The 25,377-nt window shown below is 44.8% G+C and overlaps 1 protein-coding gene across 13 annotated transcripts in view; it reads left to right on the plus strand.

Annotated features, from left to right (window-relative positions):
- Window positions 1-712: 712 nt before the first annotated feature.
- Window positions 713-25,377, plus strand: part of Pycr2 (pyrroline-5-carboxylate reductase 2) — a 29,160-nt gene continuing 4,495 nt past the window's right edge. The window contains exons 1-11 of one of the 13 annotated variants that reach the window (XR_015444299.1): window positions 733-994; window positions 1,188-1,258; window positions 2,193-2,372; window positions 2,473-2,694; window positions 2,906-2,998; window positions 3,179-3,342; window positions 3,968-4,134; window positions 7,710-12,899; window positions 14,297-14,409; window positions 21,908-22,087; window positions 24,080-24,201. Coding sequence is in view for 4 of the 13 variants with exons in the window: in XM_087194040.1 (XP_087050166.1) it covers window positions 886-994; window positions 1,188-1,258; window positions 2,193-2,372; window positions 2,473-2,694; window positions 2,906-2,998; window positions 3,179-3,342; window positions 3,968-4,133 (1,005 nt within the window). In the remaining 9 variants the exon portion in view is untranslated. Of the gene's footprint in view, window positions 995-1,187; window positions 1,259-2,192; window positions 2,373-2,472; window positions 2,695-2,905; window positions 2,999-3,178; window positions 3,343-3,967; window positions 4,707-7,709; window positions 12,900-14,296; window positions 14,410-21,907; window positions 22,088-23,919; window positions 24,202-25,377 lie in introns of those variants that run through there. The other 12 variants (XR_015444298.1, XR_015444300.1, XR_015444301.1 and 9 more) reach the window with 12 other exon arrangements.

Raw genomic sequence — 25,377 nt, forward strand, 5'->3', positions numbered from 1 at the left:
GGGATCGAACTCGGGTCCTTGAGCTTGCGAGGCAGGAGGCGGAACCACTGAGCTAAATCCCGGGCTCAGTGATAACGTTTTAGATACTCTGTCGCTTGTTCCTTGAAGCCCTCATGCTTGTATTTACTACTGATGACACAAGCTCTGGAGCTTTTCAAAAACCAGCGGCCGCGGGGCTGGAGACTCGTGGGTCCTTCCAGCCCCCATTCCCGGGTGGAGGGCAGGTCCCCTGCTATCTGGCTGTGACGGTCGCGCGTGGCCCGCGCCAGTTCAAGCCCACAGACCGCCTCCGGTGGGAAGCAGAGCGCGGGCGTGAGCCGAGGCCTGTGGACCCGGGGCCCGGCTTTGGTCTCAGCCCACGGGTCCGAGCTCCCGCAGGTGGGGCGCATTCATCTCAAATCAGCGGCCTGGAGAAGCCCTCTTGGCTCCGAGGCGCGGCTGACAGTGACTGAACCACGAATTAGACCTTGACCGGCCTCGGCGGGGACTGCGCGCCTTCACAAGGAAGAAGAGCGACCCCCCACGGGTCCAGATCTGTTCCCTCCGCCCCTCCGCCCCCGCGTCAGCGGAGGAGCCGGGCGCACGGCCTTGGCCTGGCCGCGGATTGGTCCTCCCCGAGCTCCAGGCCGCGGATTGGTCCTCCCCGATCTCCCGGCTGCGGATTGGCCTCTGTCCTGACCACGTGGCTTGCGTTGGCGCGGCCGCCCGCCCCTTTTGTAGGGGGAGGGGCTGTGCAGCCCCGCCCAGGGCCGGCCCCAGGCCTAAATTGGCTTGGCGCGGCCTGGGTGTCTTCGGCTGCGACTCTTTCGGCGGGCGGTGACGCTCCTTCGCCTCGCCCTTCCTCTAGCAGAGTCTCCCAGCCAGTGCGCCCCAGGCTCCGTGAGCATGAGCGTGGGCTTCATCGGCGCGGGCCAGCTGGCCTGTGCGCTGGCCCGGGGCTTCACGGCCGCGGGTGAGCGCGTGGGGGCCCCCGGCCTGGGCTGCACCCAGCAGCGTGAGTGCACGCAGGAGAGACTGAGAGGGGACTTCGTGTCCTGCGGGGAGGGGAGGCTCGTGATGCCCGTGTAACCGATTGCTTGAGTGTCGGAGGCTGGCCCTGGTGGAGCAGTTGATCCTGCTTTCCCAGTGAAATCGTGACTACGCGGTGGGCTGTCGTCCGCAGTTCAAAAGCCCTTTTTATTCTTCAGGCATCCTGTCTGCTCACAAGATAATAGCCAGCTCGCCGGAAATGGACCTGCCCACCGTGTCGGCGCTCAGGGTAGGTGAGGCGGAGCGGTGTGAAGAGGGTGGAAGAGGCTAGGAAGAGAATGACCCGAGACCGAGTCTGGCTGGCCCCGGGTCCGCCGGCTGGCCTTCTCTCGGCGCCAGCATCCCCTCAGGGCCATCACAATCCTTCTGCCTTCCATGGGGCAGCTGAGTGAGGTGGGAGGCCCTAGGCAGGCCGACTTGGGTCAAATCCAGACACTGGGGTAGTTGGAGAATTAACGGAGGTGATGATACATGGAAAGCATCTGACACATAGTAGGCGTCTAATAAAGACTCATTCTTCTTCGTCAGTTCGTTGTGCGTTCTTGAAGTACTCAGCCAGGCAGAGGCTATTTCCTCATTTACGGTGCCCATTTTGCTGGTGTCCTGACGAATGAGTATGCTGGGAAAGAACCTGGCAAATTTGTTGTTCCTGTCTCCAAAAGCTTATTCCAAATCTTCCAAAGTCTGGGAGAGGTGGCTAAGGAGGCAAGTGACAGGCCTGGCTGTGCCTGGGATGCATGGGCTGATGTCCTAGCAGTGGAGGGCCTTGCTCCTCTGCTCGGGGTCCACAGAGAGGCCGTGTAGTTTGTCAAGTTGAGTGGCTGGGATTAGAATGAGACCCAACCCAGTCTCCAGCCCCAGGGTGCCAGCATTCCCCCTTTCCTTTTGCTCATACCCTGTCCACCATGGTGCTTTCTCATCCGACCGACCGAGGGGTGCCTTGTGTGTCAGATTGGTGAGGATGAGGGAGGGGGCAGCCCCTTCCTGACTACTGTGGAGAAACTTGGCATGCCCGGTACCTGCACTTCCTTACCCAGTAGCAGGATTAGAAGACTGGGGTAGGGTGGGGGACCCGAGGGCACGTGGCAAGGAACTGTGGCTGCAGCTGCCAGAGTGGGCTTGGTAGCTGCCCAGCACTGTTAGGCTGTCTGTCTCCTCTGTAGAAGATGGGCGTAAACCTGACCCGCAGCAACAAGGAAACTGTGCGGCACAGCGATGTCCTGTTCCTGGCTGTGAAGCCACACATTATTCCCTTCATCCTGGATGAGATCGGGGTGGATGTGCAGCCCAGGCACATTGTAGTCTCCTGTGCAGCCGGTGTCACCATCAGCTCTGTGGAGAAGGTGCTCATTGCCCTTTGTGTGAGGAGGGTGGCCTGTGAGTGGCAGCTGAAGGGTAGGAGCTGTGCCTTGGCCACTCACTTGGTCTTTTGTCTTGCTCCAGAAGCTAATGGCATTCCAGCCGGCCCCCAAAGTGATTCGCTGCATGACAAATACACCTGTGGTGGTGCGGGAGGGTGCCACTGTGTATGCCACTGGCACCCATGCCCTTGTGGAGGATGGGCAGCTCCTGGAGCAGCTGATGAGCAGCGTGGGCTTCTGCACGGAGGTGGAAGAAGACCTAATCGACGCCATCACAGGGCTCAGTGGCAGCGGGCCTGCCTATGTGAGTCCTTTCACTCACTTGCCTTGGGAGACCTAGGCACACAGCGAGATGGGCTGGCAGGCAGGCTTGGGCTGGGGGCAGTGCCTTCCTTTAGGGTGTGGCTGGCTGGAGGCAGAAGCGGACCCTTGGAGCTAGTTCCAGTCATTGCAAAAGCAGACCATGGGGAGAGCCATGAGTGCTTGTTCCTCAAGCTCAATGAGTGTCTTCCTAGGCATTCATGGCCCTGGACGCGTTGGCTGATGGTGGGGTGAAGATGGGCGTGCCTCGGCGCCTCGCAGTCCGACTGGGGGCCCAGGCCTTGCTGGTCAGTGTCTTTTTCCTGCATTCATGGGACCAGGGTGTCTGATGGAGGTTCTCCTGTGTCATTGAGCTGGGGACGGATGGTTGGGAAGCTGGTTGGAACTGGCCAGTAGTAGGGGGTGTGGGATAGCTTGTCGCAAGGTACACTGGTAGCTTTCTCCTCTAATGCTCCTTTGTGCCATAGGGAGCTGCCAAGATGCTGTTGGATTCGGAGGACCATCCAGGCCAGCTCAAGGATAACGTCTGCTCCCCTGGAGGGGCCACCATTCATGCCCTGCACTTCCTAGAGAGTGGGGGCTTCCGTTCTCTGCTCATCAATGCAGTTGAGGCCTCCTGTATCCGAACACGGTGGGTTATTTCAGTGTCCCTGGGCTGGGCACCATCTTGTGTTTCTTTTTTTTCCTGCTGCCTCAGGTCCTGTTAGCAGTGCTAGTCTGTGCTCTGTTGACTTTTTTGCCCAGTGTTCTGGCTTTGGAATGCCAACCATTTGGAGTTAATGGTATTTATATCCTACTGGTCAAGGTCATCACCAAGATCTGATTTTTCAAATTCAAAAAATTGCAACCTCTGGAGTAAATGGGAAGCATCACTTATTAAACTTTGTTTAGTTAAGAGGTTTGCATGCCTTACGAAATTCTTACTATACTTCTGATAGCTGTTATTAACTTTGATATATAGATGGGGAAGTTCAAGGTCAAACAGCTGACAGGTGCTGGAGGCAGGATTCAGCTTCAAGTGTCTGACTCAGAACTCTAATTCACTCTCCTCCTCCTCATGATCGGATACCACTTGAGCTCAGATCAAATGAGATAAGACTTAGTTAAATAGTATTTCTACAAAGCTCAAGGGAGCGTTTGGTTTGAGATTCTAATATTTGGTGAAGTCAAAGGTCTGGGGCTACATGGATGGGAAATACTCAAAGCTCTGGCTGCAAGGCTTATTTCCTTTTTTGAGTTTGTCTGGGACTTTGCAGGGAGCTGCAGTTCATGGCTGATCAAGAAAAGATCTCCCCAGCTGCCCTTAAGAAGACCCTCCTGGACAGAGTGAAGCTGGAATCTCCCATGGTGTCTACACTGGCCCCCTCCAGCCCAGGGAAGCTCCTTACCCGGATCCCAGTCCCAGGAGGCAAGAAGGACTAAGGTACCCTCTGCCCTCCTCCCAGTGACCCACAACGGTTGGCAGAGCTCCCAGCTGTGCAGGCAGGGGGCACGTCCAGGCTTTTCAGGTCCTGGTGATAAAAACTCGAATTTCTTCACACCAAGCAGCTCTGGTTTCTTCTCATATCCCATGTGAGAAGATGCTCTGAAGGGATTTTGACACTGGAAGCTAGACACCGTGTACACTTCCGTCTGTTGGTGGAGAGAGGGGCTGGTACCTGTGTCAGCTCCCAGCTTAGTCCAAAGGTCTGGTCCTTCAGCTGGAGTCAAGGAGGTGAGAGAAATAACATAAAAAGGATTCTCTAAATTTGGAGAAGTGAGAATCGTTGTAATCAGGGCCAGGGATTTAGCTCAGTGGCACTGTGCCTGCCTTGCAAGCGCAAGGTCCTGAGTTTGATCCCTGGTACCAAATAAAAGAAAAAAAAAGAATTTTTCTAATTAGAAGTGTGTGGCATGCTATGCCTGTGTTTGATCCTTGTTTCATGGATGTATCATTTAGAAAGTGTTATCTAGTGCTGAGTGTAGCTGCTTTAATAAAGTTTTCTGCTTTTCTTATGCTTTGTTATCAGTCACTGTTCTAGAATACTCAAGACCCTTACCAGGTCCTTTCTGTACTGTCCAAGGGCAACAGGTATGGATAAGAGAAAGTACAGGGTCAGGCTCCGAGACTCATAAGGATTCTGCTCCAACTCTGTCCCCAGGGTCAGGCTCAATATACTATGTTTATGTTTGTGTTTTTTTGCAGGGTACTGAGAACTCAAGCCAGGGCTTTCACATTAAGCTACATCCCAATCCTTTAAAACTTTTTTTTTGGTACCGGGGATTGAACTCAGGCTCTTGTGGTTGTGAGGCAGGCGTGGTGCCACTGAGCTAAATCCCTGGGCCCCTTTTAAAATTTTTAATTTTGAGACAGGGTCACAAGGTGCACAGGCAGGGCTCAAACTTGTGATCCTCCTGCATCAGCCTCGCAGAGTACTGGGATTACAGACCACCACCTGGCTTGGCTAAGACACTGCATTTTGGGATGGGTCAGAGCTAATGGCAGAGAAAAGCTAGTGGCCTTTGTGAGGTGTGGGGCAGTATCCCAGACACAAAGAGACAGCTGTTGGCATTCTTGTAGGCTGGGAACCATGCCAGGTTCACAACTGCCCTATGAAGGGGACTGTTTGTTTCCTCACTTTGTAGAAGATGCCAAAGCCTGGGGAGCATACACTCCTCACCCTGGTTGTGCTACTAGTGAGCAGCAGGACTTTGTTCTTCGGCACAGAAGCTCCAGCCTCTTGGTGCTGTCCATGCAGCCTGGCTGAGCTGTGTTCCCCCAGCGGGGAGCACATGCCTGGTGCTTGTCCCCCCTCCAGCTCACTGCCTGTGCTGGGCAATGGGTCTGCTTTGGAAGAGGCACGGGCCTTGGGATCCACATTTCCTCTGAGTTCACTTGGCAACTTGCAGCCTTGGAGAAGTGATTGAGTATATCTCATGCCTAAATGTAGAAGTCACGCTTCATCAGAAACTTCCAGTGGGAGTTAATCATGGTGGACCCTTTGTGCACATTGATCTCTTCCTTCACCCTCAGAATGTCCTTACTCTGTTCCACTGAGTCAGGACAGCATTGGCTGTAACGCCAAACCTAAGAGTTCACAGGGAAACTTCATTCTTTTGGATCAACACAAAAAGTACAAAATTAAAATTCACTTTGAAGTCCTCAGCATATGGCAGGCTTCCTGCAGATGCTTCATAGAAACTCTCATTTTGGCCTTTGGCCAGCTGTCCAAAAAGATTTGAGGAAACATTTCACCAAAGAAGATATGCAGATGGCAGGGAGGCAGTGGTGAAGGTGTTCAACATCATTATCGATTAAGGAAATGCAAGTCAAAACTTAATACCACTGTAAATCTACCAGTATGACTTTTTTAAAGACAGGATCTTGCTATGTTGCCCAGGCTGGCCTTGAACTCTTGGGCTCAAGTGATCCTCCTGGCTCAGTCTCCTGAGTAGCTGGGGCTACAGGTATCCAGAAATGCAGTTATTCTCTCTTCTGTGGCCCCATGGTGCTAGGGATCCAACCCAGGGCCTCAAGCATGCCAGGAAAGTGCTCTCCTGCTAAACTACACCTGCAAATCCTGATTATTTTGGTTTGAAAAAAAGGCAAGTTGAGCAAGATGCCATATTCCTGTAATCGTAGTACTCAAAGAGACTGAGGCAGGAGTATCGCTGCAAGTTAGAGGCCAACCTGGGCTACAGAGTGAGTTCAAGGCCAGCCTGAACTATATAGTAAGACCCTGTCTTAAAAAAAAAAAGGAATAACAAATTTTGGTGAGGGTTTGGAGAAATTAGAAATAATTTGTAATTATTTTACCACCATTTTGGAAAACAGCCTGGCAGTTCCTCAAAATATTTTATGCTTACTCTGAAATCCAGCATTTCCACTCCAAGGTATATATACTCAATAAAAATAAGTACATGTCCACACAGAAACTTGTATGTGAATGTTCATAGCAGTGCTGTTAATACCAGCCAACAAGGACTGGTAGTGTAGCTCACAGGGGGAGTGGACTACTTCCCTGATGCATGAAGTCCTGGATTGGATCCCCAGCACTTAAAAAGAATCAGCTACTGAATGGATAAACAAAATAATGTTATACCCTCACAGTGGACTAATATTTAGCAATAAAAAGGAAAATATAGCATTCTTGATCATCGTCCTCAGGGTTTTGACACTGAGTGACTTTATTTCCACAATTTATGTAGAGCTGGCGTTTAAAATCCTTGTAAGCTGCCACCTGCCTCACAAGCGCAAGGTCCCGAGTTCAATCCCTGCTACCAAAATAAAATAAAATAAAATTCTTGTAAGGATACTTCTTCACTTCTAACATATACAAACATATTCAAATGAGATGACATTAAATGTTCTTACATATGAAAGAATAGAATTATTCTATCATGCTATAAAATTATAATTTTAATGTGATTCCCACCCACAAAAGTCTACAGATTTAATTATTTTCTGGAGGTAAAGAAGTCCATATGCTCAATGAGTAAGCTGTTTTCTGTTACCATAGCTGTGTACCTCAGACTGGGTAATTTGTAATGAATAAAGGTTTATTCAGCCTGGGGTTCTGGAGGTCCAAGGTCGAGGGCTCCCACTTGGTGAGGGAACCACCATCTTCCTGGTGGGGCTACTCTGCACAGTCCCAAGGCAGAGGTGCATACAGAAAATGGGCCAACTGGCTTTTCTGAGAGTTCCACTGTACAGATGACTCAGTAAGCCATTAATCTATGGCTGAATTACTCCACTCATGACCTAACCGTCACTTAAAAGACTACAACACTACCAAGTATATAATATTTCATAAAGGAAATTAAATTTCAATTTGAGTTGTGATGTGGATGTTGAAACCATAGTAGTTTGTAAAAAAAAAAAAGTAAATGTAGCCAGTGAAACCCTGAAATATGAAGTCACTGTGGTCCAGCTAGCTCTAAAATATAAACCCTTTATGATGAAAAGATTATAATGGTGTTGGTGCACCTCCCATGACCGCGGCATCCTCCCGTGGGCAGGTCGAGGGGTGAGCAGGCCTCACCTTCCCGCCAAGCCTGCCCTAAGCGTCCCTCGTGCTGAGCAGCAGGAGTGTGCGGTGCAGCAGGTAAGGAGGGCTCTGCATGTGTGGTTGGGGCCAGCACAGACAGGGAGGCTGGAGGGAAAGGGCAGCCCACAACCAGGAGCCAGGATTAGGTTAGCATGAGCTGCAGGGTTAGCACTGTTGTTAGGTGTTTTTTAGGTTCAGGCTAGTTTTATATTAACCTCAAGATTGTAAAGAAGTATTTATGTTGGAGTTTGTATTATTGGTTGCCATATTATTAGGTTTATTGCTTACAATTAGGTTAGCTCTGTGAGGAAATCAGTAGAATTTTTATAAGATAATATATTTCTTAGGCCTACTTCACTTTCACCGCCTACCCTGCCTGGGAGAAAACTTTTAATTCATGAATTGCAGATTCAGATTATTTCTTTACATTCCTCTGTTTTGACAAAAAACTTCAATTAGTTATTTTGGGAATTTGTCAACTCGTTTGTCTGAATTTTCACAACTGGCATATGTCACAATCAGCCAATATAATTATTTCCCCTGAAAGTCAGTAGTATTTTAACATGAAATATAATTCTAGAGAGTTATATAATTTTTGAAGTAGTGTCTAATTTTTAGGGAAATATTGTTAGCAAAATGCAGGTGGTATATCATCATCTAAATTATATTTCTAGGAATTTCTTTAGCATACTCATTTGCAAATTCTTTTATTTATAATCTCTGTTTACATAGAATACCTCAGAACCATATTTCCCTCAGTGTAAATTACGGTTAAAATGTATTTTCAGGGGCAGCCCGCTCGGGACCCCTCCTGTCTCTCGGGAGCTACTCCTATTCTCCATTCCTATTCCCCAATAAACCTTTCCTACGCTTAAAAAAAAATGTATTTTCAGTTTTTTAATTTAGTGACACTACTTCAATTAAATTGTTTTTGTTTTGTTTTGTTTTGTTTTTGAGACAGAATCTCATTCTGTAATTCTGGCTGGCCTTGAACTCACTATGTAGTCCCTGCTGGCTTTGAATTCACAGTGATTTTCCTGCCTCAGCCTCCTGAATGCTGAGATTACAGGAGTGTGCCACCACTCTTGGTTTAAGCTTCTTGTTTACCAGTAACCACAGGATTTGTGTCTAACTTTCAATGCCAGTGAGTGATGACTGTCACAGTGCAGTTAAATGGCCTTCTTGCTGTTCAGTTGTTACAGGCCTAAGATTGTTAGAGCATCTTTGAATGTCTCATCTTTTTAATTTTTTAATTTTTTTTTTTGGTACCAGGGATCGAACTCGGGTCCTTGCGCTTGCACACAGTTGGTGAAACCACTGAGCTAAATCCCTGACCCGTTTCATCTTTTTTAGATTGTCAATAAGTACAGTTTGTCAAATAACTTTTGAGGCACTGGACATACCTGAATTGAGAATGATTTCATCTTTTACTTGCCTTTGTACTCACTTAACGTCAGGTAAAAGCATGTACATCTAAAGTGTGTACATGCCCTGTCTGGAATTCCCACACTTCTCCAATTAGGTCAGAGGTGAGATTGGGCAGGGATTTAGCTCAGTGGTTCCACCACCTGTCTCTAAAGTGCAAGGACCTGAGTTCGATCCCTGGTACCAAAAAAAAAAAAAAAGAAAAAGAAAAAACGATTTTGTTCCATAAATGCAGCCCCACTAAATATGAATATTAGCTCACAAATCAGTGCTGTCAAGGGAATGAGTAAGTAGAAAAACTTTCAACCAGTGACTTTTGATTCTAAATTATGTAGTGTAATCAAAGATAGTCATACAGAATTTTTATATTTTTCTTCGTACAGAGGTTATGTATTCTGGGTTTTTTTTTTTTGGTACTGGAGATCAAACTCGGGACCTTGTGCTTGTGAGGCAGGCAGTGGAACCACTGAGCTAAATCCCTGACCCCTCTGGGTATGTTTTTAAAGGAAACATTTAATTTTTTTTCCCTTAAATTCTTTTATTGGTACATTTTAGGTATACAGTACATTTACATTTATCATTGGGTGCTTGTACCTGTACTCGATGTATCTTGGTTCTTATTTTTTCCCCATTTCCTGTCCACCCTTCCCTATTTACATAGACATCATTTCCATTTTTTCCTTTTCTCATAATTTTTCCTTTTCCTTCTTTCTTTTCCCGTACCCCTCCCACTTCCCCTACCCCTTTGGACCTTTTCTTCCTATTTCACATTATCAATTATTCATTTTAATCCTTATTTACACTTTCACTTTCTCACACTAGAGAAACTATTCGGTATTTATACATGTGTGTCCTATTTATTTCACTTAAGAGTATCGCCTCAGTATGCATCCATTTAGCCATAAATGTCTCTAGTTTCTCATTATGGCTGAGTAGTACTCCATTTTATAAAAAAAACCACATCTTTATCCAGTTTCCATCTTAATGTAATATCCACACTGTGGTCTTTAGTGGTCATTTAATGTCTACAGTGTGGCCTATAATACTAATTTTATATCTATACACAAACCAATAGTACTAATATATCTTCTGTGGTCTCTGATACTAACAGTATCCATGCAATGCCCTCCAGTACTTATGTACAATAATACTCAGACATTGCCCTCAGATACTGATATACTATCCATAGAGTGGTCTCTAATTGTAATATCCACAGTATGACCACTTCATAATGTTATGATAATATTCAGAGAGTGGCATTTCTAGTGTAATATCCACACAATGGACTTTGAATATATAATTTCCAGATAGCAGCTGTTACAGCTTGTATCTCAATGTTTCCTCAAAGCCTCACACTCATAGGTGAGGCTTTTCAGAGCTGGCCAGATCTAGGGTGTGATACTGGGGTTAAGGGTGTGTGATACTAAATTATTCCACTGATTGGAATTAGCATGGGTGTGGCTGAATGGATTTACTGAAGACAGAAGCCCCACTGGTGTGGGTAGCACCACCCAAAAGGTGGGTAGTCTGGAAGGGATAAAAGAGAAAGGGAAGCCAGGCTTGCTCCCTTCTTGCTGTGCTTTGAACTGTTTTCTTCTGCGATGCCCTCTGACATGGTACCCTGCCTTGTAACCACCCGACTATGGACTGAAACTTCTACAAACTCTGAGCTGAAATAAACCTTTCTTTTTTTAACTTTGGGTGTTGGGTATTTTGTCTCAACAATGAGAAAAGTAACTAAGAGACTGGCATTTAAATTTAACAAAATATACATACATTGGTGTTTCATATTATTATCATTGTCCTCCTCATTCTAATTTCCATACAGAAGGACAGTGGTTTTTCAGCTCTAGGCAGACTGCATTTTGGTAGGGTTTGTGTGACAGTTAAGGATCAAGTGGCACCTTGATTGGCTTTGAGATATGCCTAGGGGATTGGTGGAGCACATTTCTTTGTGTGTCTCTGTGGGTCATGATGACTTTGATGTCTTTATGTCCGCCCTCAGCCCACCATCTTTGGCACTGTTCCCATGCTCTGCTTCTTTGTTACCATGAAGCAAGCAGCTTTTCTCTGTCACACACTTTCTCCATGATGTTGCTTCCTTGGGTCCAGCCAACCATGGACTGAATCCTCCACAAATACGAGACAAATTGAACCTCCCCTTCTTTAGGTTCTGGGTGTCAGGAGTTGTTTCTTCACAGTGAGAAATCTCACTAGTACACTTAGCTGCTATAGTGATGTTTGATGTTTCTTTTTGGAATAATAATGATCGTAGAAAAAATATTTTATTTCCCAATAATTTCAAACTTATAGGACATCGGCAATCATGTTATGAGTACCCCATGATTTATCCACTCACCTTCTCCAGTGGTTATTACTTTTCCTAATTTGCAAGTCTGCATGAAAAATGGCAGTGTATTTTATCCAAAGTAGAGACACTCCTAGGCAACCACCATAGAGCCCCCATGTCAGGACATTAAAGGGTTTTGACATGAATGTCCAGTTCATTGTCCAACTTCAATTTCACCACTTGTCTCATGTAGAAGAATTCTTTTTTCCATTTGGATCCTGTTTTTTCTGAAACTTGTTGTGGGAATGTTTTCCATTGCCATGACCTTGACAGAGATCATATTCATTTTTGTTTGAATACATATTTTCTGTTCTTTTCTGTATCTATTTAGGAATGTAAAGGTTGAGTAGTATAGTAAGTCTATAGTCTACTTTTTGAGGAAATGGCTAAGTATTTCACCCAGAGGCTGCACCATGTGTAAGGTTTCCAGTTTCTCTGCATCCTTACCAGCACTTGTTACCTTAAATTATATTGATGATAGGTACTGTAGTAGGAGTGAAGGAGAACCTCACTGTGGTTGTAGTTTGCCTTTGCTTAATGGCTGAGGTGTTAAGCATGTTTGTGTTTTCATGTGGAAGGGGTAGGGTATTTGTTTCACATTCTGACTCTGGTATTTGTCTGAGTCATCACTTCTCAGTGTCAACGTTCACTGAGATGATGGCCCACAGGACCATGGTCATTCAGTTAAGAGAGGAAAAGTCACATCTAGCTGTTGAATTCTCTCATCCCTAAGTTTGTAACAGCTGGACCTGCTCACAGCACTCCTTGCCATTCCGCATGCTACAGATCATCAACAGCCTGTGTTAGTTACTTTTTGCTTTGCTGAGACAGAATACCCGATGCCTGAAGTTAAAAGAGGGAGGGTGTATTTCAGCTCATAGCTTGGAGACATTTCAGTCTATGGTCGGTTGGCTCCAAGGCAGGGAGGCAGGGCAGAGGGGCATCACAGAAGAGAAACAGCTCCAAGGCAGAGGTGGCAGCTTCTCCCTTTATCCCTTCTCAGGTACCTGCCTTTTGGGTGGTGCAGGGTGGGCCTTCCCATTATCCACACCCAGAACTATGCTAAACCAAAGTGGACTAGTTTAGTAATCATGTACCCTTAATCCCAGTATCATACCCTTGACCCCAGCATCATACACAACAGAGCCAGCCACCTCCATAAAGCCCACTGTGACCTCATGAGGCTTTGGGGGGAGATCTAGATAGAAGCCATAAGAAGCCCCTTGCTTGACCAGCTGCTGCATGTGAACACATCACATTTTTATTCAGCTGGAAGGAGGTCATCAGCGTAGGGAGAAAAATGCCCACTGACACCACTTAGACCTTGTCCCTCCACCACATTTCCCCCTGACCTAGACATGTATTTTCTGGCCCAAAGTCCACTAGGTGAGTGCACGCTATTCTCCCCGGCCCAGAGTCACCTCTGCTTGAACTCTTATACCTGTGGGGTACATGACCTTTTCACAGCTCCTACTTCCTTGCTGATTTGTTGATTCTTGTTAAAATCATCCCCGGCCTCACATCCTGGACCTTTTTGCTCTGGGGTTTGTCAGGGCAGCCCTCAGTTTTCACTGGCTGCGGGATTCCCACTCTTCCTTTTTTGCCCTTTCACAGCTCAGGGCAGCCCCAAGTTCTGCAGACCACAGGCTCCTCCTGAGCCCTCTCCACCTGCACGTTCCTTCCTGTCCCCATTTTAGGAGACTCCTCTGCCCCCAGGGAAGTGACTTGAGCCCTTGTGTCCATGACTTCCAAATCCCATCCCACTGCCTTTGTTTTCTAGTATGCTTTTCCCCTGTCACCCTACTGGGAAGTGAGCTCTTCTGGGCAGGTGCTTCTTTATTTCATCCCTGTGTACCCACAGATGGGGAGGGAGGAGGAGGTGAGGAGCAGAAACCAAGACAGGGAAAACAGGAGAGTGACACAGAGGGTAATAGAAGGCAAGTAACTGGACAGGATCCTATGGTTGGAGAGGAATAGAAAAGAGACCCAGCCCTGTATTTCTGGCACTCAGACAGGAATGTGACACTTTGGGGCTTCTTTTGAGGGAAGACAGCACTGACCGAGGAGAGGGAAGCCACTCTGATCACAGAGTAAATGAGTTTTCTTGAATAGGGGTAAGTACCATAATTGCTAGTGGCCAAGGGTACAGTTTGAGAAGATGTTTCTTCCTTTGTGAGACACGGATTGCTGTGTAATCGTGGTCAACTCATCCTCTGGGCTGTTGAAGTTTTGTGTGTTGTTGCCATTGTGTTATGCAAAACCTTCCAGCCTTGTGGGTCTGGGCCCCATGATAGAGCCCGAGGAGGTCAGGTGTTTGGACTGCTGAGGAGTTGCATAAGGGTAGAGGTAAAAAAGATGGGAGAATAAATGCAGATCACATTTTCATTGAGAGATAGGCAGAGTTAATCCTACACTGTAGTCTGGGCCAACATCTTCTTTGTTGTTGCTTTCATTGGTGTACACTTACGATTCATAATAGTTGCAGTTATCCTGGGGAATTGGCACATGTACGTATTGCACCTTAATCATTTTCACTTTCCCTTTCCCTCCCAATCTTCCCCTCTTTCCAATCCCAGGTCCCCTTCTCTTCTCCTCAAAATCTACATCCCCTTTTCATTTCACCTTTCTTTTATGTAGCTCTTTAAGTTAGGTTTAGTTTTTCCTATAAAGGAAACTATTCAATATTTAACCCTTTGTGTCTGGTTTATTTCACTTAGCGTTATAGTCTCAGGATGCATCCATTTTTCCACAAATGAATCAAATTTATCTCTTTTTTGAGACAGGATCTCACTATAGTTCATGCTTGCCTTGAACTGGCTGTGAAGACCAGGCTAACCTCGATCTCACAGTAATCTTCCTGCCTCAGACTCCTCAGTGAAATTTATCTCTCTGTATTGTGAGTAGAACTCCATTTTGCATGTATACCATATTTTCTTTATGTATTTATCTGTTGATGGATATGTAGGTTGTTTCCAAAATTTAGGTATTATGAATTGTGTTGCTATAAACAGGGAATGCATGTAACTCTGTAAGATGTTGTTAAATATTTTGTGAAGATACCCAGAAGAGTTATATCTGAGTCAAATAGATCTCTTACTTTAGTTATTTGGAGGAATCTCTAGAGTGATTGTACTATTTCTTATTGCAATAAACTTTGCAGAATGGTTCCCTTTTCCTCCTCAATCCCATCTGCATTATTTTTTGAGTTCCTGAAGCACGCTTACTGGAATAAGCTCAAACTTAAGTGGGATTTGATTTGAATTTCTCTAATGGACAAAGATATCAAACATACTTTTTTCTGCATTTTGTGACCATAAATGAGTTCTCATTTTTAAAATTTGGTCTTTTATTTTGGAGTGTCTGTTTTTGAGTTTTTAAAATATATTTTAAATGTTATTCCTCTATCCAAGGAATAGCTGACAAAGATTTTCCCACTCTGGAGGTTCTCTCTTCTATTTGTTGTTTCCTTTGTTGAAAAAAATCTTTAAGTTGAAATAATCTCATTTGTTGATTATTGATATTATTTCTTGTGGAATTGAGTTATTCAGAAAGTCCTTGCTCTCCTCCATGTCTTCAAGAGCTTTATCTGTTTTATTTTCCATCAGATTCAGTGTTTCTGGTTTAACATCTAGTTCTCTTGTCCATTTTGAATTGGTTTTTATAGAGAATGTGTGAGAAATGGGTCTGGATTTTATTTTCTGTACTAGGATCATGAGGTTTTCCAGCACAAATTTTGAGGAGGCTGTCTTTCTCCATTGTATGTTCTTTGTCTCTGTCCAAAATCAAGTGGTTAAAGGTGTCTGGGTTTGTTTCTTCATTCTGAATTCTATTGCAATCAACATGTGTGTTTTTGTACCAATATCATGATATATTTATTACTGTAAGTTTGCAACACAACTTTAAATCTCGAATAATGATTCATCCTGCTTTGCTCCTATGCTCAGGGATTCTTTGACTATTCTTGATCTTTTCTGATTTCTTATGAATTGTAGAAATGTGCTTTATAGTTTTGTAAAGAACACTGAAAGTAGTTTGATGAGAATTGCATTAAAAACATCTATCATTTGTGGGAATATGGACATTTTGACAATATTGATTGGCTGTGCCTATTCAGGAGCAAGGAGTGTTGATTTTCTAGAGTCTTCAATCTCTCTCTGTTATTTTAAATACTACAGTTTTTGTTATAGGGTATGTTTACTTTCTTTGTTATGTTCATTCTCAGGTATTTGATTTTTTTTGAAGCTGTCATTAATGGGATTGTTTACTGATTTCTTTATTCAGTGGGATCATGCTTTGTTCACAGGAACAATATTGATTTTGGGCCTTGAATTATTTGTCGTGATTTTGTTTTGTATGGTCTGATATTGTCTAGTTCAGAAATTTTCCATTCTTTGTTGAATTGTTAGTTGTTGACAATGAGAATTATTTCTGTATTTTGAATACCAATTTATTTTGCAATATTTGTTTTTAGAGAGATAACCCAGTGTTTGGCTTGTTTTATTAATGTGAAAACAGGTCAGTCACAGAGTACAAATTTAACTTTTCTTAGGGTTATCAAAATGATTGCTATACTGATACACATAAATAATGTATATAATAATTGACATAGATATATTAAATATAATTTATAAAATAAATATAATTGATATATAGTAAAAACATAATATATATATGTAATTGGTACATACAGATATTCCTCATTTAATGACTGACTTAATGACTGTTTGGACTTATGACTGAGGCATACTGGATTTATGACCTGCCACTGGGACTTACAACCCATCCTTTTCTTTGTACAGTTCTGTGCAACTTGTTTATGGAGCCTCAGTGTTTTGGGGGGTACAGTACATCTTTGTACAGTACTGTAATATTTGTTGTACTGTATAGTACAGTGGTGTAGTTTTATATTCTGCTATATATTACAGTACTGTATGTAAGAGTTATGCAAATAAAAGCAAAGTCATCAAGTTGGAATTTCCTTTCACCATTTCTTTGTTCTGAATATTGTAATGTACATACTATATACAATTCCTAAACTATTGACCAATTAATTTAATGACGTAGTTGCAGGAACAGAAACTGGTCAATAAATGAGGAATACTGGTAATACAAAATTTATCAATTTTATATAATTGATATATAATAGATACACAATTGATATTTATATATAATTGATATATCAGGATAATTGATACTTACTTTTGTGAATTACATCATACTGGGTTTGGTGTTTGTGATTGTGTTTTGGTAGTGTGAGGAACAGTGTTCATGTTCCAGTATGTGTGGAGAATCCTGTTCAGGCTTGCATTAGGGTTCAATTCTGGGTTTGTGTTCAGGTTTGTGTTTGAATTTGGGTTTGTGTTTGATTCAGATACAGTGCTAATGTTCTGGGATATATTCGGATATGTGTTTGCTTTAGGATATGTGCTTGGTTAATGTGTGTGTGTGTGTGTGTGTGTGGCATTACAGTTGGTGTTCACACTTTAGTGTTGGATTTCTGTTCAAGTTTAGGGTTCTACATTGGCATTGCAGTTCCTATATCAGTTTGTATTTAATTTGTGTGGGTTGGTGGTTGGCTGTACTCTAATGAGGGTTTGGGTTACATTTAAGGATTTGGGTGTGGGTTACAGTAGGGTTAGGGTAAAGCTATAAGTTAGGGTTAGGGTTAGGGTTTAGGGTTGGGGTTGGGGTTAGGGTTACAGATAGGGTTAGGGTTGGATTATGGTTAGGGTTAGGGTTTAGGGCTAGAGGGTTAGGATTAGGGGGTTAGGGTTGGGGTCTGGGTCAGGGTTGGGGTTAGCACTAGGGATAGACATAGGGTTAGAGGGTTAGGATTAGAGGGTTAGGGTTAGGGTTTAGGGCTTAAGGTTAGGGTTAGAGCAGTAGGGTTAGGGTTTACCATTAGGGTTAGGGTTAGGTTTAGGGTTGGGGCAGTGGCAGAGGTAGGTGTTGGGCTTGGGGTTAGGGTTTGGGTCAAGGGTTTGGGTTTAAGGGTTAGGGTTGGGCTTGGGGTTAGGTTTAGGTGTTAGGGGTTAGGGTAGTGTTAGGGGTTAGGATTGGTCTAGTGGTTAGGGTTGGGCTTGGGGCTAGGGGTTAGAGTTAGGCCTTAGGTCTTAGCACTGGGGTTGGAGTTAGGGTTAGTGTACAGTTAGGGTTAAGGGTTAGCATTAGGTGTTAGGGGTTAGAGTTGGGGTTAGGGTAAGGGGTTAGGGTTAGGGGTGAGATTTAGGGTTTAGGTTTAGGTTTAAGGGTTAGGTTTAGAGTTAGGGTTGGGGTTAGGGTTGGGGTTGAGGTTGTGGCTAGGGTTTAGGGTTAGGCCTTAGGGCTTAGGGTTGGGTTGGGGGTTGGGTTTGGGGATAGGGTTAGGGTAGTGTTAGGGGTTGGGGTTAGGGTTTGGGTTAGGGTTAGGGTTTAGGGGTCAGAGTTATGGTTTAGGGGTTAGGGGTTAGGGTTAGCATTAGACTGGCCTTTAATTCATTTTGATCCTCCTACCAGAGGATCCTGAGTGAGCGGCAGGATGACAGGCATGTGCCACCCTGCCTGGCTGAGGCCCCCATTTGTCCAAGTGTTCACCCTCTCATCTTTTTTTTTTTTTTTGTTACCTTGGATTGAACTCAGGTCCTTGCACTTGTGCAGCAGGTGGTGCAACCACTGAGCTAAATCCCCAGTCCCACCCACTCGTCTTGACTTGCACAGTACCCCAATGTAGTGTGAGTGGAAGTGGTGGAGGTGCCCCCCTCTTGAGTGGAAGTTTCTGTGCCTTCTCCCTCACTGCAGTTTGGCGGGGAAGCCTTGGCCTGTCCCACTAGGGCCCCGTGGTGCCCCAACCTAGTCCAGGGCCAGGTGGCATCTGTTTTTCTGCAGATGAGGGACTGCTGAGGGAAAGGGCACCAGGTTTTGTGTGTGTGTGTATGTGTGTGTGTGTGACAGAGTCACCTATGCCTTCATGTGTCCTGTATCTTCTCCTCCTGGGCCATGCTCTGGGAGATCTTCATAAGGGTGGGTGGAAAAATCCCACAGAGAGGCTTTTCAAGCTGCTTTGAGAGAGGTGCCAGGGAGGAGCTGGCCGACCCAACCGACTGCACCACCCGGGAGGGAACTGCAGCCCCTCTGTTGGTCATGAGGGGGGCAGGGCAGTGGAGGGGGAGACAGACATGGAGGCAGCCCAGGCCCCCAGTGGCGGAGGTCCTCGGGTGTTCCCCTTGCTGTTATCCTAACTGGGACTCTGAGCACCTAGGAGGGACCTTTGTTCTGGGTGGTTGGGACCAAATGTAGAGTGTTGTCCTCTGGTGCCACCTCACAGAGGTGAGATGAGATGAATGTGAAATGAAGTAGAGGAGCAGGAGCAAGGGCCTTTTCTGGCACTGCCTTTTTTGTTTTATTGTTTGTCTGTCCCTCTGTCTACCTATCTTTCTGTCTGTATGTATCTGGGGCAGTTGGGGATTGAATCCAAGGCTTCCACCACATGGAGCAACATTCCCCAGCTTTCTCTTCTTCTCTCTCTCTCTCTCTCTCTGCAGGGCCTCACTGAGTCACTGAGTTGCCCACACTGGGCTTGAACTTGTGGGTGACATGAAATTCGCACTGTCTGTCCTTCTGGGAAGGCCAGAACTGAAATCCCAGGAGGCTCAGGCAGCATTGGTTGGTGAGAGACAGGGATGGATGGGGGAGTGAGCCCTCTTGTGAACTCTGGATGGGGAATGTGAAGACCAGTCTGTTTAGTTAGTCTGATTTCATGCTATGGATTTCTGACCCCCATGCTAGGTCTTTCTGCCCCCTTGTGCAGTTGTGGAACCAGTGAACGAGGAGAAAATTCTGTTTTGGCCTAAAATAGGAGAAGTGGGAGGGCGTTCACATTTTCAGACAGACGTACTTTTTGGCCCAGGAGGGAAGTGGGGAAGAGGGAGGGAAATAGGGCCTTGCTGGGAAGTGATTGAAGCAGGAGAAAAGGGTGTGTGCATGTGTGTGTGTGTGTATGTGTGTGTGTGTGTGTGTGTGTGCATGTGTGCGTGGCATGCATGCATTGGGATAGGGTTGGGGGTGGCAGCGGTGGCATTGCTGGGCTTAAGGAGGGGAGAAGTAGTCATGTGTTTTCTGAAAATTGGGTGGAAGTTTTCTGGGAATCTTGGCGGAGCCTCTCTTCTTCCAGTTCCTTCTGGTCATTGTCATGGCAACTGTCAACTGTCATGGCACTGAGGGATGAGCCTTGTGGTGTCCAGCAGATAGGGGATTCTGAGGGAGGGAGGGAGGGGTTGGTTGTCTGGTGGTCATGCTGGTGCCCATCTTTGATCCAACCATTTTCAGTCAGCCTTCCCAAATGGGGAAACACTGGTTCCCATCCTCAGAGACAAACAAACAGGATTGGGGCAGAGTAGAAATGCAGCTAGGCCCCAGAGGCAGGACAATACTGAGGTGGCTGGGGTGACAGCAATTTCTGGAACACTCTGGCCATATGTGTGCGTGCGTGTGCTTTCATCTGTCATCTGTCAGGTCACTGGCTACACTCTCTACCTTCTGCTCAAAGTTGCTATGAACCTAAAGCCATTCCAGAAAATAAATGTGTTTCTAAAGAAAGGAAGGGAGGAAGAGAGAGAGAGAAAGAGAGAGAGAGAGAGACCCCTTCTGGGGCCATAGCAGAGCCTTGCTCAGTCTAGCATGTGCCGATGGGGTGAAGATGTGTTTTCACCCTGTTGCATTCACAGACAGCAGACACACATAGGAGAATGTCTGGTGTGACTGAGTGTGATCAGCCAAGCAGGGTGGTGGTGTGACAAGTGCCAGGTATTCATTTGAAAGACAGGCCCAGGAGGAGGCATCCAGGCTGCTGTTCCACCACCACCCCTAGCACAAGGGAGGTGAGCCACTCCTACCACCCAAGAGGAGGCCGCTATACCACTGCCCACTCCAGCCCAAAGGAGTGAGCCACTCCCAGCACTCAGGAGAAGGCTTCCAGGCCTCTGTATGACTGCCACACCCAGCACAGAGGAGGTGAGCTGCTGCCATAGCGCAGGAGGAGGCTTCCAGTCTGCTATACCACTACGCCCCCAGCACAGAGGAGGAGAGCCACTCCCAGTGCCCAGGAGGAGGCTACAGGGCCACCATACCATGGCTACCCCCAGTGCAGAGGAGGTGAGCCATTCTCACTGTCCAGGAGGAGGCTTCTGGGCTGAAGTACATTGGCCACCACCAGTGCAGAGGAGTTGAGCTTCTCCTAGCACCCAGGTGGAGGCTTCCAGGCTGACATACCATGTCCACCCCCAGTGCAGAGGTCAGCTGCACCCAGTGTGCAGGAAGAGGATATCTAGCTGCTGTACCACCCTCCCCGCAAAGTGCAGAGGAGATGAGTCAATCCCAACACCCAGGAGGATGGTTCTGGGCCGGGCAAGCTCCAATTGAGACAAGGACTACTGCAGGGAAAATAATGTGGAGGCAGGGCAGAGGAGACACATAATAAACGTCTTTTTGTGTGTGCAAAAGGAACAATAGCATTTAAACTCTATGTCTATATACACAACTTAGTACCAAATTCTTGCCATGATCTTTAAGAATCATTCATGAAATAATCCTGTTTCTCAGGCAGGCTATAGTCTCCTAAAAGGTCAGGGCAGTGGCATTATCAGTACAGTGCTTTATAACAAATGAGTATAATAGTGCATCATGTGCCACAGACTTTTCTGGGAGCTTTCTGTGTGTGTGTGTCTGTGTGTGTTTTCAGGTAGTGTGGACTGAATCCAGGAACACACTGCCACTGAGCTATATACCCAGACCATTTTTATTTTTATTTTGAGACAGAGTCTCATAGTCACTAAGTCATGAAGTTGTAGGGGCTGGGCTTGAACTTGCAGTCCTCCTCCCTCAGTCTTCCAAGGGCTGGAATTACAGGCGTGCGCCACCATAACTGGATTTTGCTTCCCATTTATAAAGTCATTTAAAACAGCCTAAATGCCTATCAATGAATGAATGAATAAAGAAAATTATCTATCTATGTTAAGTCATTTAATGTTCCCCTAAGCCTTGTAAGCAACCTCACTTTTATTGCTCCTATTTTACAGATAAAGGAACTGATCTCATCCCAGTTAATATTGTTAATACGTTTTCTATGCTCTTTGAGCTGCATTATGTATTGTTTCTGAAGACCATCAAAAATAAGTAGTGTTCTGACAACTTTACACATTTAATAGCATTTAATACTCATCTATTTATTTACAAATGGGGTTGCTGTGGTGTCAGAGTCTTGAATGTCAGATATCTAAAATTTTACTGTTACCAGATGACTGTTTGTACAGGATACCAACCAATACCAAGTTGTTACAAAATGGTCCTGCTGATGTGTTACCAGTGTCATTTGGCACATATGCTGAGTGTGTAGTGAAAGGGAATATTTTCTTTCTTAGGTTGGTGTTAGAGAAGATGATGAGGAAGAGCCTGATGAGGACAATGATGGCATTGTGTTTACAAAAGATGAGGAAGAGGTGAGTGAGGAAGATGAGCAGGAAATTGATGCAGTTGAACACCTGAGAAGTGAACTGGGAGAAACATTTGAAACAGATCCGAATAATTTACAAATGATACAGGTTATGACTTTTCCTTCATTTTTCATAATTCAAAATGTAACATTTGAGCATGAAACCAAGGCAAACTGGCTAATGCCTTATTTCAAGATTACATTTCAAAAGAAACGCATATTTTAGGGCTGTATTTCCTTTGTCAGTACCACTTAATTATGAAAACAATTCCATAAATCAAGAGCAACTGCAAGCCCTCACAGGGTCAGAGGAGGGTTAGCTGCCAGCACTCAGCCACTTGGTGGCTGAAAAAGACCTGTTTGTTACACTGAAGTGGTCACCAGAAGTGTCTATGTGCTGTACACGAATGACTTTTTTCCCACCAGATATATTAGGTTCTATGATTTTTCTCATTAGTAAGAATTTAAGAAGTTTTTGATGCCAATAATTTCTGTTCATGGGGCTCAGAAAATCCACATGGTACAATATACATTGAGTATGAAACTGGTGGACAATTGCGCGAGTTTGATTGAGACATGTGATGCAGTGTCAGCAAACCTTGCCCAGAAAATGCTTGCCTTTACCTACAAGTATACAAGCTCATTTGGCTACTGGGACTCTGTAAAGGTAATTTCATCAAATGTATCTGAAAACCATACTCTTTGAATATTGCTTTAATAAAATACAGGTACATCTAGGAAGAAGACTAAATAATTCAAAACATTTTAAGAATTGTGTAGTATTCTTAACTAGCTAAAAAATACTTGGAAATTTCAAGTGGAATTTAGCTTTTCTTTTATTACCAAGAATATAAGATGAAGCAGATATCCCACCCCACCCTTGAGTTTCTTCTTATCCCTAGCATGCATGCCTGGCCATGAACTTCCCTCCAGCTTAAGAGCAATGATATTGACAAATGACTCCCCAGTGGCAACTGTCAAGGAGACAGATGTCAAGGAGAACCGATATTAGCCACAGTATTCTATGCCTACTCTGTTGAGTCTAGGGATGGCTGATGCTTGGCCATCTGATGCTGTAAAAAGACATTCAAACTGAACATGGATATTCAGACTGAACATATTGAAACTGAACTGGTGGTCCCTCACCACTGCCAAGGTGAAACCTGGGACCACTCTTTCCTCTCCATACTCTTTCCTCTCTTTTCTATCCCCACACCTTAATGGCCCTCTTTGGGCATTTTCCCCTCTCGTGACCACTGCTAATGTTTATGAGAATGGGAAATCACCAGTAAAACTTTTGGCCTGCCAGGATTCTCCAAAAGATATCCCAAGAACCCACTTGAAGCAGTCTACTCTGGTTACCTTAACAAAGTGCCCGAGGCAGGAAAGCTTAAACAACAGAAATTTATTTTCTCTTGGTTCTGGAGGCTGGAAGTCCAAGATCTGGTGTTGGTGGGGTGGTTTCCATGAGACTTCTGTCTTTGGCTTGAAATGGCCACCTTCTCACAGTGCCCTCACATGGAGAGTTTTCTAGGCCTGTCCCTGGGGTCTCTTCTTCTGCAAGGGACACAGCCTTGTTGGATTAGAGCTCTGTCCATATGGCCTCATGTAGCCTTAATTACCTCCTTAAAGGCCCTATCTCCAAATATAGTCACCTTGGGGATTAGGGCTTCAACGTCTGAATTGCAGGGCAGAGGAGACAGTTTGGAATGGGTCTGTTTGTGAGGATAAATTGGTCTGGGAAAAAAATGCCACAACCTACCACTCCTCGACATAAATATCCAGTACATAGAAAAGACATTAACTGTCATAAACTGAAAGCCCTTTGGAAAATGTTATTTTGATTGTGTATTGCTATGAAATAATTTTCAATTATCTAATATTAATATGTCTTTATACTTATATTTCTTTTTAATTGCGATTTGTTTTATTATTTTACAGATTTTCAGTGTACTTGAGGAATTGCTCTATGTATACATTAAAATAACTTATAAATTCTATTGTGTTGGACCTAAGTGAGGGAGAAACATTTCAGCCACTTGGAAATGCAGAGTCCAATTTATCCTGTGATCTACCATCAGTATATTTATTTTTTATCTAGTAAGAAAACTAAGGAAAAATTCATGAAGAATCTCATAAAATATATCCACCAACCCCATGCTAAATCTACTATGCCTGTGAGGATTACAATTGTGGGGCCTGCAAGAGTTGGGAAAACTACAGGTGAGCACATTTCTGATTTCCTCCAGCATACAAGGGCTCTCTGAATCCCAGTGGTACCTCCTCCAGAAACCAGCTATCAAAGCTGACTCAGAAAGAGACAGAAAACCTAAGTAGACCAATAACCATCAAAAAGAAGTGTATCCGTCTTCCTTTCATTGCCATAACAAACACCTGAGATATGAACTTATGAGAGGAAAGGTCTATTTGGACTCACAGTTTGGGGGTGTCAGTCTGTGGTTGGTGAGGCAGCACATTGTGATGAGCAGTGCATGGCAGAGCAAAGCTGCTCCCCTCATGGCTGGTGAAAGAGAGAGAGAGAGAGAGAGACAGACAGACAGACAGAGAGAGACAGAGAGACACTCACAACCTCCTTCTGCCCCAACTGCCTTGAAGTAGAACCTCCCCTAGGCTGCCTCAATAATGCAGCTTGAACAGGACCACCACGGGGTGGGGCCAAGCCTGTAACATGGGGCCCAAGGACATTCTTGAGCCAGGCCACATCAGGAAGGCAGTCAGAAATATGACCTGCTTCTGAACAGCCCAGGATCAAATGGGCTTAGAGAAAAAGTACATCAAACTTTCAGTCAGAGAATTAAAAGTCAAGGAACACATTTATGTGTTTTTAAAAGCTTTTTCATGAGGAAGAGAAAAGATAGTAATCTTCCCAATTTATTTTATTTCATATAATCAAAAATATAGGATATATGATCCATTTAAAATTTACTACTGTGATATCAAAACCGTACTAATATAATAGAGGAAAAAAATGACAAACTATTATCATTTATAATTATAGTAAAATATCCTAAAAAGATACTGTAAAATTTACCTTGAACAATATCTTAAATGAGTATATCAGTTTAAAATGTGTTAAATCTTTTATAAAAGTACACTCCTACAGTAATAGTCATACACTGAGTGACACTTCTGTCAATGCCAGCCATGAACACAGTGGTGGTTCTTGATGATCATATTATCTAGTTGTATCATGGACATCCTAGACAGCAGTACTGATCAATGGATTTCTAAGAACATATCCCATTGTTAAATGGTGCATGACCATAGTTGAAAAAGTACAAACCAGCCATGGGTGGTGGCAGACACTCGTAGTCCCAGTGGCTCAAGAGGCTGAAGCAGGAGAACTGCAAGTTTGGGACCATCCTGGGCAACTTAGTG

This window comes from Heterocephalus glaber, unplaced genomic scaffold (genome assembly GCF_053883595.1).
Source record: "Heterocephalus glaber isolate CG9 unplaced genomic scaffold, H.glaber_assembly_v1.0 deba00001600, whole genome shotgun sequence".
Classification (NCBI taxonomy): Eukaryota; Metazoa; Chordata; class Mammalia; order Rodentia; family Bathyergidae; genus Heterocephalus; species Heterocephalus glaber.